The sequence below is a fragment of the Siphateles boraxobius genome, unplaced genomic scaffold, assembly GCF_051911475.1.
Source record: "Siphateles boraxobius isolate OS27281-9 unplaced genomic scaffold, OSU_SipBor_1 48, whole genome shotgun sequence".
In the NCBI taxonomy this organism is placed as follows: Eukaryota; Metazoa; Chordata; class Actinopteri; order Cypriniformes; family Leuciscidae; genus Siphateles; species Siphateles boraxobius.
This window is the reverse complement of record NW_027509119.1, coordinates 11,903,499-11,921,491: the sequence shown is the minus strand read 5'-3', so window position 1 is coordinate 11,921,491 and position 17,993 is coordinate 11,903,499. Positions and strand designations below refer to the sequence as shown.

Below are 17,993 nucleotides of genomic sequence, written 5' to 3'. Positions count from 1 at the left end.
AATATTATCAATGGAGACACAATGTGTAATCTAAATGTTAATACATCAGATAGTAAGACAATTTTCACATGATATGTTATCCTTTGTGAAACTCCTTTTTTAAAAGATTTAAAAGAGAACCTTTCAGTCGCACACAGTGTCCTTCAAATTTCACATGAAAATATACATTTTGTAGACAACAATATCTCAGCTCGAATAGTGATTTATTCTTTCCTCTATGAAGGACAAAAACAATCCTTCAGGTAATTTAATTACAGCAGAAAGATTCAGTATCTTCAGAGGAATGGCTGCCTTTAATGCATGAGTGCTGTTTCCTTTTTTCTTTATAGCAATTCAGAGTCAGAGACTGTAAAATCAGTGGATATCTGTGTGCTTTTAAAAGCTCTGAGGCTTTAGGCCTGTGCAAGTCTATTTGTAAAAACATATTGGGGAAATTGTGTGCTTTTCTGTTGTGTGTGCACTTAGACTGTTGTGTATTGAGTGAAAAACAGAACAATGCGAACACTAGCTTTTCTAATTAGATGAGCAGGAATGCATGGATACCAACAAAGAAATGGTAAATACATAATTACCGACCTCATGCTATTAGACATCTTTATGTCTAATTTCTCTCAAAATCCCACTGCCTGAATCCTACTTCTATACTGTGCTGTTATTTTTCCCCAATCTACAATTACGTTACTCTCTGTACAACATTCTGTGGCTAAATATCCTCTAAAATGATGGCAGCACCTCTAATCGCCCATTATGGTCATTTTCTGTTCAAGGAAGATGTACACTGGTTTCGCAGAATCAATTTGTTCTCCATTCCAAAAACATAGTGAGCTATATATATATATATATATATATATATATATATATATATATATATATATATATATATATAGTAATGGCCAAAAGTGAATTCCGGAGGGGATTCTTTTTTTTAATGACCCTTCAAGTTTGATTGATCAGTCCAAATATTACAAAAATATTTTATATTATTTAATGAAGCACAAATTGCGAAATTGTGCATTTCAAAGAAAAATGCATAGGAGAAAAAAAAGAAAAAAAAAGGAAATTGACTACAACATCAGTTATTAATATTTCAGTGGAAGTATAAGACTCACCTAGAGTTGCAGGCTCCAGCAGACTGGCCAATAACAGCACTTGTAAAACCCCCATGGCCCCACCCCTCATTCTGGATTGGCTGGTTCGTATGTGGCTCCTCCCCATCCAGCAGACTGGTTAGGTGACTATGTAGTGAGTTCACTCAAGATTCAGAGGGGTTATTTTTGTTCAACAACTATGAAACCACCTATGAACACAAAAAGAACACAACACTTTTTTTAGTGGTCAACCGGCATGGATTTTCAATGGTACAGATACACTGAAAACTTTGTTTACATAATATTTATGCAAATTTGTTTAAGCATTGCCCTCAAAATTGAAAACAGAAATATCTTATAATAAAATGAAAGGCTGTCAGCAGATTTTGCAACTGGCACAAGAGACAAATAACACTTCATAGGCCAAAGCCAATCGTACAATCATAATCATTTGTAAGTATTCCATCTAATATATATTTTTGGTTTTATTTAACAATTTGTAATAATTTTTGTTTTTGCTATAGCATTAACAACTGATTCAAATTAGCCAAGCATCAGCTGATTTATCACTTTAACATTACAGGTTATCAGTAATTTATTATGGTGGTGAGCACATCAAGGTTTAACATCTCCAATTAAACCACCATCAAGTAGCTGCTTATATCATGGTACTGCCATTGTTTGTTTTTGGACAAACACCAATACATTATGTTAATCATTAAAGCAATAAAGTGCCTTAAAGAATATGGCAATAATTCAGTGTTACATCATAGTATCACAGTATTATTGTTTGATACCCTGATACCAGCACACAGTATGTTAATGTGTACGTGTGATCTGATTTGCGACAACACAGTGTTTGACTTTTTTTCCCTGAAGAAGAGGGAGCAATTTCTCCAGATGGCTGACGACAGTGATGGAATGTCCAGGGTCAAAGGTCACCTGACAAGGAAATTTTCACTCATCAAAAGAAAAAACACTCGCAATATCTCCTGCAGGCAGTAAAAAAATAAATAACTCCACATGTCTATGTGGGAACTGATACGTAGGGTCCCATGATGCTTTGCAGCATTGCTTTAGTGTTAATTAGAAAATAACACCACATAATGACCATAACAGACATAACCCATATAAAGCCTGTATCTAGCAGATGCAGCACAAACGTCAAGCCTTTTACAGATTCAAAGCCATGAGAAGGTGTATTGCGAGCCACATAACGTTAGTTAAACCCCTAGTAACAAACAAGCTTTTCAACACCTCACTCTCCATCTCTCAATAGCTCCTTTCCTTCCTGTGGAATCCTGTTGTTTTTGTGGCTCTTGGGATCTGGCTGATAAAGGATCCTGTGGAATGCCCGAGCGCTCGGCTCGCTGCACTTGATATGAATAGGTGCTGATGTTTACAGATTCTTCAGGCCCTGAAATCTCCAAAGCACTTCAGACTGGGCAAAACCAAACACTGAAGCACAGAGTTTCTACTGGACAAAAAAAAAAAAAAAGTTGCTTAAATAGCCAAATGCTTAAGAGTCTATACTGAATCATTATTGCAGTGATTCAGATGTTTTTCTATCATGTTATATGTTTGGTAACAGTTCTTCTAACCATATCTGATAGAGTGTTTAGCTTTTCATTTCTTTAGCAATCATGTACGAAGACTCGATTATGGCCATATTCCAGGATGACAATGTCAATATTCTTTAGGCTCATATTGTGAAAGAATGATTTGGAGGGAGCATGAAGAATCATTTTCACACATGAATTGGGACCTCGGAGTCCAGAGTTAAATTCAGTGAAAGTGTTTGGGATGTGCTAATGGAGACTTTACAGAGTGCTGGAGTCTTGCATTGTCAATACAAGATCTTGACCAAAAATTGATGCACTTCTTGATGTAAATGTTTTGATTTAGTCATGTGTCTTCTTCAAGCGACTTTTTTTTTTTTTTTTTTTTTTGGCCTGGTAGTGCATACCCATTTATATAATATTATACATTTATTTTTTAATATATAAAACATATATTTTATTTCAGCTTTATTTAAATTACCAATATATATATATATATATATATATATATATATATATATATATATATATATATATATATATATATATATATATATTAATAGTTACAGATTTAACAATAACAGTTAGAATTATAGTTCACAATAAAAGTTTAACCAAAAGTTTAAATTTAATGTCATTGACTCTAACTATCAAGTAAAATATATTTTGAATACATGTCTTTTTTTTCTGCATGACTTGTTGCACCATATTACCACCACATAGTTTTTTTACCTAAGATTTTAATTTTAAATAATAGATGAAGGTTTTTTTTTTTATAAAAATAATATTTTTATCAAAACCACTTCAGAATGTTTCAAATAACAAAATTACTAAACCTTAAATAAAAAATTTAAATGTAAGCCGAAATTCGATGTAATAATAAATACTATAAAAGTATATCAATAATACTACAATAACACTGGTTGAAAGTCACCATGAAATCAAAATGGATGGAATATTGCAGTATTTACTATAAATGAATTATCTGTGCATTATTTTTTTTTTATCTCTTATCTGTGCATTATCTTGTAGCGACATCTCTTCTCTTCTCTAATGATGTGTATACTTGTGTGAGGGCGGGGCAACCTGTCACTCACATGAGATCCACCAATAGCGAACCACAACCATCCAATCAATTTCTCATTAAAGGGTAACTAAACCCCTGGTCAGAGCCTGACTCCACCCACTGGCAATTATTGAAAAATGCCGGAAAAGTGGGCAGAGCCCAGCGGAGGGGGGCGTGCACCTCTCTGTTGGCAAGGATGTGGTTAGCTGGTACCCTCTGACGTCAGAGTGTACCACAACTTACAATAGGAAAATTCAACTGCAGTAGCCACCGTTCAACCTGAAGAGGGCAGCACTCAAACGTTTTTACACCATATATTGTAGAATTAAAACACTTTAAACCCAAATGTCAAAAAATGTACTCGAATCAATGAACAGCATTTATGAAGCTCCATTCTTACAGATCATTAACTAAAAAAAGTTGTTTTAGTGTTTAGTTTCCCTTTAACAAAATCAAGTACCGCCCTAGATTTGTTCTTGTTCTAGAAGCCGTTTCACTCTGATATACATCACAATAGCGATTAAAAGACGATCGCAACATCCATTTTCAGAAAGAGTTCACCACAAAAATGAAAAGAGAGTAATCATTTACTCACCCTCATAACACTGTCACATTTTTGGTTTCCTCATGCTTTTGTTGTCTGGGAAACAGTAGCGTGACACATTCAAAATTTTGTGTTCACTGTTTTCTAAATCATATGTGTTTGGAACAACATGAGAATTTAAAATTTTTGGAACAAACTGTTCCTTTAGAATGTGTGATTTCACTTTCACCCATGATGCTGAATAAACTTGTCTGGTTGTTTTATGTGTGTGTGTAAAAAAGTCGCTGTGTGTGGGCATCTTCTCAATAATGTGTGCAGAATGTGATAGAGGAACAGCCAATGAGAGAAGAGAAGGGCATCCTGGGAGAAGCAGGGGAGCAGGCGAGGGCTGAATCCCCAGTGTCAGCGCAATTGCTGAGCTTTTTTGAACCATGATTCCCTGTCGTCAGCGAGTGCATTGGGCTTGTTGCTCACCGACTCAACCACAACTGTCATGCACTTCCAGAAAGAAACAGGTCTGAATAAAGACACACACGCACACCATTATCATGTGCTTATGTGACAGGGGGAGTTGTGAAGTCACATGGAGTATGTGAAAAACATGACACATTTTAAACACGCATGCACACACAAACAAGTGGCAGCACATAGTCAGCTGTAGCAGCTGTGGGATTCGAGCTAAATGTGTTTCTCTACATCTATAAATGAGGGTGAGATTTTTCAGAAATTATCACGTGCTGTTACACATTTCATGCAATTTTACCAAACTAAGTCATTCCTAATTGCGCACACTCACTCTCTCTCTCTCTCTCTCTCTTTCTCCAAAACAAAATAACCACGTTTAACCAAATGGAATTTCCTTCCTTTGAGGATCTGGCGAAGGTATCAGGCCAGAAATACGCTCATTAGCTCAAACTAGTTTTGGATCTTCTTCAAATTAAAATTACCACAGGACACATTTTAAGGTCACACACTCGCCAGTGTTAACATATGTTCAAACACTCACAGATGCAAACAAACTCTTGAGAGAGAGCCGACTGCTGTGAATACGACCTCTTGGCATGCGCTACAACTCCATTAGGCGCTAAACACACACTCACAACTAAACTACTAATTCACTCTAAAGGGAAAAAAAAGAAAAAAGGTTGACCTAACTTAATAAAAATAAGGCAATCTATCACATTCAACTTAAGTTAACTCAACTAATTTACTCCAATTAAAGTCAACTTAAATACTTTTGAAGCATTTAGCAATGCAGGGGGTTACAATCCTTGTTCTTTCATTCTGTTTGACTTTCAAAGCTATCTACATGATGCGAACAGTATTTGACTCTTAAAACAAGAGGCAAACATTTCCCCCTGCGCTAGGCAAATAAACTGCATACAAAAGTTGCAGTGAGATGCACATATACCTCAACACAACACAAATCTCAAACATGGTGGTGATCAACAAATTTTAATTCAGTAAAAATATGAACTCTGAACCATATGACAGCTAAATAACAGTGACAACAACAGCTGCAACATGAATTAGCCAGTAAATGCATGATTTTATTCAAGCTGCAATGGATGCTGGGAACTGGCACAACATTGTTCAATGATAACTCAATTTGGAAAGTTGGAACAACATTTGGATAAGCTTTGGACAAATCCTTGAGAATCTAAAAAAGGCCAACAAAACAAATGTTTGTTAACATGTTCAGAATATTCTTGTTTAGTTCACTCAAGATAATAAACTGACTCTGTTCAAGCTACCTTGTTATATATTTGAAATATTTCTGTTTAGCTTTAATTAATAGCTTTAATGAATTGTATATATATGAATGTATATATATGTATATGAATTGTATATATATTTGAGCGAATAAGTTTAAATAAAATAAAATATTTGATGTAAAAAAAGGTATAATAATTTAACATCAAATATTAATGTTTTATTTTATTTCAGTTTAATTTCAATGACCAAAAATGTTTTGTTTTTTTTAAAAGAGTTTTTTTAGTAATAGCACTTTATTAAACACACATGCCAATTTGCTTTGTGTTTCGTTTTTTTTTTACCATTTTCAACAAAAAAAGTTGAGGAGAAAGGTACTGACGATTCTCAGGACGATTTCAACCGAAGGAGACCAAAGTCCCCCATTCCCCCAACACCCCCACTGGAACACGATTTCAATATTTTATCTTAACTAATGCTCTAAAAGCACTTCAGAATTTTTCACATAACAAATTTACTGAACAAACTAAATGAAAACTGAAAATCTAAAAATAAAATCTAATTCGAAATGGTAATATATAACATGTTTTTGGTCACTTTATGCTTTGTTGTCTGTGAAACAGTAAAATGTCATGTCCGAAAAGTAAGCGGTTCTTGAACAGAAGCAGCCGCAAAGTAGAGCAGAAAGCTGCTTGTTAAAACAAGTACATACTGTACATGCAACCACTTAAAATAACACTCATTCTTAGAGCTCTTGTAGGGTGGTTGGGAAATGATCAAATGTCCAATAAATGGCACAAAGAGTTTTTTCTCACCCACACATCTTTAAATGTGTGTTATCTGACCATCTATGTGTGTGTTTGTGTGTATGTAGGACATAGTCCATATCATGATAACGATCAGGGTGTGTGTTGGTTTCCTCTTATAGTGAGCCGTGTGGAGCGACAAGAGCTTTCATTAGGATGATCTTCACTCACACAAACACACACTGAGAAACACAATCCTGCGACACAAAGGTTATCTGATGGGAGTTGAATGTAATGCTTCCACCGCAATGAATAACCTGAATACCTCTCAATCCTTACAGTGTTTCAAAGGCAGCACACTATTGCTACTCCTCAAGCAGTTTGGTTAGCACGTATAGTGATTTGAACACCAGTAAGCCTAAACATTAAAGGGATTGTTAACACAAAAATGAAAGTTGTCATCATTTACCAATCCTTATGACTTTCTTACTCAACACACACACACACACACACGCATGCAAAATTATACCGAATATCATTGGTAACCAAACACTTTTGGTTTGTTCTGAATTGTGTTGTGCATGTGCAAAAACACCTGCAGAAAAAGTAAAAAAATGCTCACACCAAAAGTGAAATTAATAATCCTCAGACTGAAGGAAATTCACTCCTGTACAGTAAAAGACTCAAACAAAGCTTTTCCGCTGTGCTGCCATTCTGGATTGCAGAATAGGACGCAGGAGAAGAAAGTTCAACACTCTTACAGTACTTAAAGGGTTAGTTCGCCCAAAAATGAAAATCCTGTCATTAATTACTCACCCTCATGTTGTTCCAAACCCGTAAGACCTTCATTCATCTTCGGAACACAAATTAACCCTCTATTGCATGCATTTTGATGGCACATGATCAAAACTATTGCAAATAATTTATTGGCTCATTTGGGAACATTTTATTGATTTATTTAAAATTTTCCCTCCCCTGACTCCCCCACCCCGAAATATGTTTGCAACAATGGTAAAGAATCATAATTATCATTATACAATTCTCGGAGAGCAATACAAAAATCTAAATTATTTTCCAAAAATGTCAAGAAATCATTTAAGTAAAAAGGGAAAACACTTGAAACACATCAATATATTTGATTTGCAGAGGTGGAAAGTTCAGGTTCAGAAAGTAAAAGTCCTCCTCAGTAGTTTGTTCCAATCACCTGGATTTGCTAATTAGCAGTTTTTCAGACAGTAGGTAGAACTAATTAGTGAGGTCAGCTGTCTTCAGTTCAGTTCATGGGTGCAATAATCTTATGGCAGGACTTTTACTGGTTACACTCTATTTCGATAGTCACTTTAGACATTCTACTAACTATAAGTAACTTTTCAACTACATGTCAACTAACTGTCATTAGAGTATTAGTAGAGTGTAGTAGACTGTCAGTAGACTGTTAGGTTATGGTTAGGTGTTACGGTTTGGGTTAGGAGAACAAGTTGACTTGTTGTTGCTAAGTTACTTATAGTCAGTAGAGTGTCTGTTGGGGGACCAACAAAATAAAGAGTTAGGAGATATTAAGCAGACAGTCTACTAATACTAATAATGACAGTTAGTTGACATGTAGCTGCACGGTTACTTATAGTTAGTAGAATGTCTAAAGTGGACTATCGGAATAAAGTGTTACCCTTTTACTTTCTGACCCCTGGACTTCCCACCTCTGTTGATTTGATACAGACATAGGTTTGTAGCATGTAGTGCGTCATCATATCATGTACTTTATGTATTCTAATCATCCCCATATATTGCCAAAAGTATTGGGACACCCCTCCAAATCATTGAATTCAGATGTTCCAATCACTTCCATGGCCACAGTTGTATAAAATAAAGCAGCTAGGCATACAGACGATTCAACAAACATCTGTGAAAGAATGGGTCACTCTCGGCAGCACAGTGAATTCAAGCATTGTACTGTGATAGGTTGCCACCTGTGAAATTTCCTCACTACTAAATATTCCATGGTCAACTGTTGGTATTATAGTGGTATTATAACAAAGTGGAAGCAATTGGGAACAAACAGCAACTCAGCCACAAAAAATCCCAGAGGGATGTGTGCATGCTGAGGCGCACAGAAGTCACCAACTTTCTGCAGAGTCAATGGCTACAGACCTCCAAACTTTGTGTGTCCTACAGATTAGCTTGAGAACAGTGCGTAGACTAGAGCTTCATGGTATGGGTTTCCATGGCCGAGCAGCTGCGTCCAAGCCTTTCATCACCAAGTGCAATGAAAAGCGTTGGATGCAGTGGTGTAAAGCACACCACCACTGGACTTTAGAGCAGTGGAGACGTGTTCTCTGGAGTGACCAATCACGCTTCTCTGTCTGGCAATCCGATGGACGAGTCTGGATTTGGCGGTTGCCAGGAGAACGGCATGACTGCATTGTGCCAAGTGTAAAGTTTTGTGGAGGGGGGATTATGGTGTGGGGTTGTTTTTCAGGGGTTGGGCTTGGCCCCTTAGAGGATACTTTATATAAATCCATTCAACTTCATATAATCCAACTTTATATAAAGAGCTTCTGTATAAAGCACAGCTTTTTCATTCAGGAAATACAAATTTAGTTCATCTAGAGATCCAAAACTAATGAAAACTTGCCATTACTCAAGAATACAAAGTGGACACACACACATATCAGATTTGCATTGTGTTCCCTCACTTTGCATGATTTTCATTGTGGATAAAAAGTCAAAACAATTCCTCTAGACACACACTGCCATTCAAATCAGGGTTCACACACACACAATTACAGTAAGCTTTAATACATTGCTTGTGTTAGTCATATCAAGGAAGAGGGGCTTAATACTTTGTGGACAAATTTGTACCCAGAAATGAGATAAATCTGACAAAAACTCCTCATTTGTAAAAATGGAATGAAAATAAGTTATAACATTTAAAAAATGTTAATAGTAAAAATGCAGAAAATTTCTGAAAGGGTTAGGTTATAGTATTTAAGTAGCTGTATATAAAACCATTTGAAATCTGTGAATGTGTGTGTGTGTGTGTGTGTGTGTGTGTGTGTGTGTGTGTGTGTGTGTGTGTGTGTGTGTGTGTGTGTGTGTGTGTGTGTGTGTGTGTGTGTGTGTGTGTGTGTGTGTGTATATTAATATTACATTGCGGGGACCAAATGTCCCCACAAGGATAGTAAACTGTATATTCACCTACATTGTATGGACCAGCCAGCAGTCCCCACGAGGGAAATGGTTTAATAAATATACTAAACTTTGAATTTTGAACATGTAAAAATGCATAAAGTTTTCTGTGATGGGTAGGTTTAGGGGTTGGATTAGTGTAAGGGGATTGAATATCAAGTTTGTACAGTATAAAAACCATTATGCCTATGGAAAGTCCCCACAAAGATAGCGAACCAGACATGTGTGTGTGTGTGTGTGTGTTTGTGTTTGTGTTTGTGTTTGTGTGCGTGCGTGCGTACGTGTGTGTGTGTGTGTGTGTGTGTGTGTGTGTGTGTGTGTGTGTGTGTGTGTGTGTGTGTGTGTGTGTGTGTGTGTGTGTGTGTGTGTGTGTGTGTGTGTGTGTGTGTTCTGAGCAATCAGTGATGTAAATTTTTCTGGTTTTGGATGCAGTTCCCTTGCAGGCTGTGTCTGAAACGTGAAAAAATATTTTCAGGCAGTATACAGGGATGTTAAGGCATCAAGGCTGAATCCAATGTTTTTGGATTCAGGATTGCAACATTCTGCCTTTGGAAATGGCTTCAAACTGGTCAGTTTTTGAAGGCAAATTTGCATCTTCCGTCTGGATGTGGTTGGATGAATAAAAAAAAATTTGACAGAATTATTTTGAAAAGTATACATATTTTACATATTTTATGCCAGCGTACACTAATGTTCAAAAGTTTCGGGTCAGTAATACTTTTTTTTTCAAGAAATTAATACTTTTATTAAGCAAGAACACATTTAATTGATTAAAAGTGACTTTCATAATGTTTCTATTTCAAATAAAAGCTGTTCTTTTGAACTTTCTATATTCAGCAAAGATTCTTGAAAAAAACATGTTTCACTGTCTTCACAAAAATGTAAAGCAGAGCAATTTTCAACATGGATAATAATAAGAAATATTTCTTAAGCATGCAGCAAATCGGGATATTAGAATGATTTCTGAAGGATCATATGACTGAAGACTGGAGTAATGATGCTGAAAATTCAGCTTTGCATCACAGGAATAAATTACATTTTACACTATATGTTACAATATAAACATATTTTAAAATAAATAAATGCAGCCTTGGTGAGCAGAAAAGACCCCAGAGACCCATTTATTGCTCTTGTAAACTATACTATTAGATGACGTGATTTTGTATATACTCAAATATGTTAGCAGATCTTTCGAAAGTTCTTACTTTGTAGGAACATCCCTAAAATGATAAAATTATCATTATGTTTTTATATTACAGTCAAGTTTTGAAATCCTGTTTGTTGACAGGACATCATGTTTGTGCTCTCCAGCCAGACCTTTTCTGAACCTTGCCAAACTTTAATAACCCTTATTAGTAAATGTCGATAATCACAGTATAAAGAGTGTTTATTTTTATTTGTCATGTTTAGCATGTGACCTGCATTAAAAAGTGCTCAAATCGAATAATTACTCAGAAAAAAATGCACCTCTGCATGATTTTTTTGGTTATCTGGCCCATTCGCAGTTGAATAGTCCAGCCATAGAATGCATAAACAACATAAATAAGAAAATGTTTTGCAGTCTGACAGTAGTTCAGCTATTTTCATAAAGCCACCGCTTTTCCAGTAACGAGATACTTTTCCAAAGACCAAACATTGTGTCACGTTTTAATATTGCATTTTGTGCACACAGCTTTAAGTAAACTGAAGCAATAAACATACTTTCGGATTTATTTTAGTGAATAGATTCATTTGATTCATTTTGTCCCATTGTGTAACCCGCTGACCCTCACATTTAACCCTCGCAGTGGTGGACATGTTGTGTCCTTCGTCCCGACACACATCTTTCTAGGACCGGATTTGTCCTCGGGAGGGCCAAAGCAATATCATCTTGTCCTGATGGACAGATTGAGCAATAAACTCTCCACCCTATGATTCATACAAGCACCAAACAACAGAATGAGCTCTGGGACGCAGCTACTGAGACAAGATGAACAGATGGAGGAAGAGAGGTGTGTGGAAGAATGAACAGCAGCTGATCCCGCATCACATGATCAGAGCTTGCGCCATTGGATGCTGGCAGTGATTGAGGGACCCAGTGGCCAATCAGACGTCCCACGTGGAGGACCATATTGTGCCCTCAGCGGGAGGAATGCAGCTAGATAAACTGTGCCCAGATCAACAGTGTGTGTGTAGAACTGTAAAACTCCGTATGGATTTGTCTTTCAGTCCCTCAGCAGGCGTCTTTTGTCCAAATAAGTGCACAGAGATCAAACAACAACAAAATCTATTGTGTGTGCAGAGCATGTGTGTATCAATCAGTTTTACTTTCGATTTCAAATGAGGCAGATTCATTAGAGAAGATTCATTCAAATCAAATGATAGTGTATTGCTACCATTTATATGGTGTTCTGGACCAACCCGATCTCACTGCAATTCGTATGAATTTTATGAGGTGGCTAATTCATACGAATTCATACAACCTCATTTTTATGATTTCGTAAGATTGTTGCTAAATCGTACATATTTTGCGAGTATGAATGACCTACCCCTGTCACCGCCCCTAAACCTACACACCACTGGGATTTAGACAAATTCCACGAATTAGAACGAGTGAGTTGGTTGTGAGTTAGCGTTGTCTGGACAGTGCTGTTATTATTATTAAATCTAAAACTCAACTCATTTCAACTCAGCTCAACATTATTTATATAGCACCATTAAAAAAAATAGTTGATGTACACATATCTGTCACGTTTGTGTCTGCTTTGATCTTCTGTTTTCATTCTTAGTCACATGTCTTTTGTTTTCCCGCCACTCATCTGTTACCTTGCCTACCATCATTAGCTTATCTTCATCACCTGTGTCTTGTTAATCACCTTCATCTGTGTCACATGGTTTGGTTCATCAGTGTCTGTATTTAGTTTGTTCAGTTCAGTCAGTTTTTGTCTGTAGTTGAAGTTACATGGTTGTGTTTAGTGTGTGTTCCTGACCGTCATCCTGCCTCTCTGTTTGTACCTGTGAGTGATATAATAGTAAACATTTTGAATTGGAGCCTATTGACTTTGAGTCCTTCTTCAACCCGCACCATATTGTGACAATGTACAACATAATTTACAACACAAAACAGATCAGCACAAAAGTTGAGTTCAACTCAACTCATGTTAAGTTGAAGCTGAAGTAAATAAAAGTGTAGAAATACAAAATCTTGATAGATCAAGAATTTCAGTAACACTTTAGAATACTGTTCTGTAATTAATGTCCACAACAAATGTTCAGTAATTACTAGGGAGTTATGTTTTTTACTTTAGAATACTGATACAAATAATTAGTTATTCCTCCAGAAGGATTTGGTAATACTTGAGTCATTACTAGTGGGTTACCATGACCTTCACTTTAGAATTAATTATACATTATGCATTATTCATGTTAATTATGAACCTAAAAATAGTTGTTCTTAGTAGTCCTCTGGGAGGTATAAAAAAAGTAGTTATTGATTGCTAATAGTGAACTACCACATTCGACTAAGTGCTATCACTTACTAATTCATTAATCAGAGTTTCTTGTTAGTAAATGGTAGTTACTAGAGTGTCATGGTCTTGTTTTATGCTTTTGTTTCATGCTACGCCATGTTTTTTGTTTTGTTAAATTGATCAATAAACTAGGGTTCTCTATACAACCAGGGTTCTCTATACAACTTGCTTTCAGTGGATCTTTACAGAAAGAAAGGAATAGATGAATGTATGAGTATACATATCGAATGTAGGATGCACAAAGTAAGAGGCAGAAAAAAGCTAATTTCTCCTGTAAAGGAACCAAAACTAAACTTGTTTAAAACCATTTGTAAACTCGCGGGGTGTGAGTGCCGCATATTTCGATATTCTATTAACAGTTTATTTTGCTTGATTTTCTTTGTGTGTGTTAAGGATTGGAGATGGACATAAGGATTTTTATACTGTACAAACTGTATATACAACCCTCTAAAATTACCCATCACAGAAAATGTCCTGCATTTTTACATTTTCAAAAAAAGATCATTCTGTATGATTTATAAGCTTGTTTCCTCATGGGGATCAGAAATTGTCCACACAAAGACACACACACACATACACATATTGGGTTTCCATTGGGATATTCCATAGATATAATGGTTTTTATACTGTACAAAGTGGATATTCTATCCCCTTACACTAACCCTACCCCTAAACCTACCTATCACAGAAAACTCTATGCTATTTTAAATTTTCAAAAAGATCATTCTGTATGATGAAAGATTGTTTCCTCATGGGGACAAAAAAAGCAACTGGAATGAACTAATTGAAATAATGCAATTAACTAAGCATAACTATTAATAGGCGCTTGTTTGTTTACTGAAGTCGACATGAAACGGCATTTGAAACCCATTTTTATTTCCAGATCATGATGCATTTCACACTTAAACAGGATGATTAACAAGAAGAAAATGTAAGGTGGGACTTGATTTCACAAATGTCATGCCAGACTGCCATTATGTCACGGCAAGTTTTACAACAGTAGCCTAAAATACTGCTTAAATTGATATTTGGCCACTGGTTAACCTATTCTCTACATCCGCAGAAAGGAAATTCAGAAAGGGAGAGCAAGTGATTATATTTTGATGAAAGATTACCGAGACAAACATCTTTTTATACTGTAACATGCAATGATGAATCGTGTGCAATAAGACTAGCAACATATTAAGAATGTACATTTGGCCAATATTAGATTTAACGTGGGCCTAGGTTTATTTTTGTATTTATTGTTTTATGAATATGCAAATTAACACTTTACAATTCGGGTGCACTAATAATAACGCACAGACTAATACACAGGTAATTATGGGTTAATGTATGACTCATGAAGAACTAAACCATTCATTAATGAGTGCTGCATCAGCAACTAAAGAGTCTCATTAATAGATTAAGTAATATATGAATTGCTATTAATTAAATGTGTCATTTATTAATTCCTAACAACATATTGTATTCACTAATAGTGTAAATTAATGTTTTAATTACCACAATGGGTCCAAGCCGTGAATTTTAACTTAGTTGTTTGCTTTAATTAATCATTGTTATGACTTTACTTGTCGAGTAACATGACTATTAACTCATTATTAAGTAATATATTATCGTTGATTATATATAAAATTATTAGTGAGTGTTGTGCAGTTGGTTTGGGGTTTTAACACGAACAAACACAAGCAAATACAAATACTTCTCTGCTTTTTGTAAAATCACAGAATTATGAGGCAACAATACAGTCAATTGTTTGAATCACCAACTGTTGAGATCATGAAGTTAGTTTTTCACTGTGCTGCCGTGCAACGGTTTTCAATGGTTTTCAACCATTGTGATTCCATCTAAAGGAAAAATATTCTGTGGACAACGACTGAAGAAAGTACAGCCATTAATCACAGCGACAGACAGAGAGAGAGAGAGAGAGAGAGAGAGAGAGAGAGAGAGAGAGAGAGAGAGAGAGAGAGAGAGAGAGAGAGAGAGAGAGAGAGAGAGAGAGAGAGAGAGAGAGAGAGAGAGAGAGATGAAATTCATAATGAAGGAAAGCATTGTCTATTGTTCTGTATATTCAAGAGCCAATGAGATGCTTTCTAATTGCAAATGCATCAAATTAATAATGAAAAAGAAACAGTAAACTATTTTAGTAAATAGCCTCAAAACTAACTAGCAACATTTACATTTCTGTTTAGTAAAGAAATCATGTGTTTCACATTTAAATCCAAGCAGCACATATTATTCTAGAATTACGGCAGCTTGTTTCCGTCATGGAATAATAAATAATAAAAAAGGTAATTGCAACTCTCACAGTTCTGACTTTTTCCCTCGCAATTGCAAGTTTATATCTCACAATTCAGAGAAAAAAGTCTCAATTCTGAGATAAAAAGTCACAATTGACCCATCGCAGGGAGCTTGATTGACAGGTGATCTGACCAATCATACTTCGCCATCCGCCATTTTGTCCGACAAAGCAATCAGGAGAGTTAGTAGATTAACATGGGAGGATTTGAACTTGAAAAACTGAATATAATGACGCCTTTCCGCGGTTAAAACAACATTCCTTCTTATGTTCATTCATGTTTATTTGATGCTATAAATGAACTAGAAGGAAGAGATGATCGGTTCACAAGCAGCTTTAACTGAGGCTCTACAGCGACACATTAAAGAGCCACAAAACGGTATTTATTGTTTAAATTTCTTTTTAAAAATGACCAAATTTGAAAGGTGAGACTTTGTTTAATATGTTTAATATCAAAAGTAACCAAAAAGTAACCTGGCCTTTCCTGTCTGTCAGCGTATTGTCAGTCTCCTCTTTGATCCGCGATGTATTTTTCACTGCGTGAGAACATGGTGTGTGCGGGAGATCGGCGTAGCTTGTCGGACATAGCGACAGTAACTAAGGCGGGCGGGTCTTTGCGAAGGGTCAATTGAAAGAATGTGACTTAGAGTGAGATATAAACTCGCAGTTCAGACTTTTCCCTTTTTTGATTATATCTTGCGATTATGATTTATTTTCTTGGAAATTTCACATATTTTAAGAAAAAAATCAAAAATGTGTGACAAACTTGTGATTTTGACTTTTTTTCTCAAAATTGTGAGATTTAAACTCGCAATTCTGAGAAGAATTGTCAAGTGATCCTTCAGAATTCATTGTAATATATTGATTTGCTGCTCAAGAAACATTTCTTATTAGTATAAATGTTGAAAACATTTATGCTGCTTCATATCTTTTGTTGAAAACCGTGACACATTTTATTCAAACCAAAACATTTATGTTTCGATAGAGCCACAGAGCCACTAGTTGGCAACATATTAAATTAGAATACGAGAAAGTACTCAAATAAAAAAAGGACACTGACCGCTCCCATTTTAAATCAACAATAGATTACAATGGGACTGCTCTGGATTTGGTGCATCATTGTATGCCATTTGCTTTCAGTCTAGACATGGTATACAATATGAGAAGATCTGTGATTGGTCGCGTCAAATTACAGCCAATCAGAGTTGTCGTGCCGTGGAAAATCCCGGAAGTAATGGAAACTGGAAGTGGGTCTTGATCGATCCAGGACTCGGAAAAGGCGATAGATAACAATACAAGGAGGAGAGGCGTACTTCAGAAGGAGTTATTTTACCTGCATATATATCCACAAACAAACACAGACACACACTAACAGAAAAGCACCATATCTCTTATTCCATTTCTTTCTCTCTTATCTGCCCTCTCTCTCTCTCGCTCTCTCCGTCTGTCCTTTGATGGTCTGTTGGGAATGCGGCCCTCTGCCTGAATAACTTCTCCTCCATTCAAATTCAAAGCGATCCGTGGCTGAATGCGGCTCCCTCTTCACAGAGGCTTTTTATTGAGTAATATTTTCATCTTTTCATCTATGGGAAGATTGTAAATCTCACGGCTTCAGAGTGAGAAGAGAGACGGGCAACAGTGTATAAACCCTCTATCCTGTTTGCGCTCACACACGGCAGATGCATATTAAGACATGCAGAAATGCTCATAAACTTATAAACAACTTTTCTCTCAGTCGGATCTCTGCAGAGTGTGTGTGTGTGTGTGTGTGTGTGTGTGTGTGTGTGTGTGTGTGTGTGTGTGTGTGTGTGTGTGTGTGTGTGTGTGTGTGTGTGTGTGTGTGTGTGCGCGCGTGTGTGTGTGTGCGCGTGTGTGTGTGTGCGCGTTTATGCTAAAATTTGAAATGGCCAGGGCCGTTTTTCAAAAAAGCATGACAGTCATGCATAAATTATGCAAAACTTTGTCCTTGTGCCAAGTAACACATCTATGGAATAATGATCAAACTGATTTTGGTCGACCAGAAGAAACGGAAAGATCCCAGCATCCTTTGCTCTCGCCAAACATTTTGGACAGGTGAACAAAATAGCGAATGGTGATTGAAACCATGAAGCGCCCCCATAAAAGTAGTGTATTGTCCTTGCTTTTAGTTATTTTTTTACCTTGATAGTAGGTCTGCATGACTAATCAAAATAAAACTGAAATCGTAATATGGCATAGTGCGATTTAGGATCCTCTGAGTTTGGGTCGCTATAACATGAATTAATGAACGCAACATGCATCATC

At 36.1% G+C, this 17,993-nt stretch overlaps 1 protein-coding gene across 24 annotated transcripts in view; it reads right to left on the bottom strand.

Annotated features, from left to right (window-relative positions):
* Positions 1 to 17,993, bottom strand: part of LOC143710812 (adhesion G protein-coupled receptor L3) — a 347,776-nt gene that overhangs the window by 236,892 nt on the left and 92,891 nt on the right. For all 24 annotated transcript variants that reach the window (XM_077202032.1, XM_077202015.1, XM_077202025.1 and 21 more), the window contains one exon: positions 1,110 to 1,297. In XM_077202032.1, coding sequence (XP_077058147.1) covers positions 1,110 to 1,215 — 106 coding nt within the window. In that variant the 5' untranslated portion in view covers positions 1,216 to 1,297. The remainder of the gene's footprint in view (positions 1 to 1,109; positions 1,298 to 17,993) is intronic.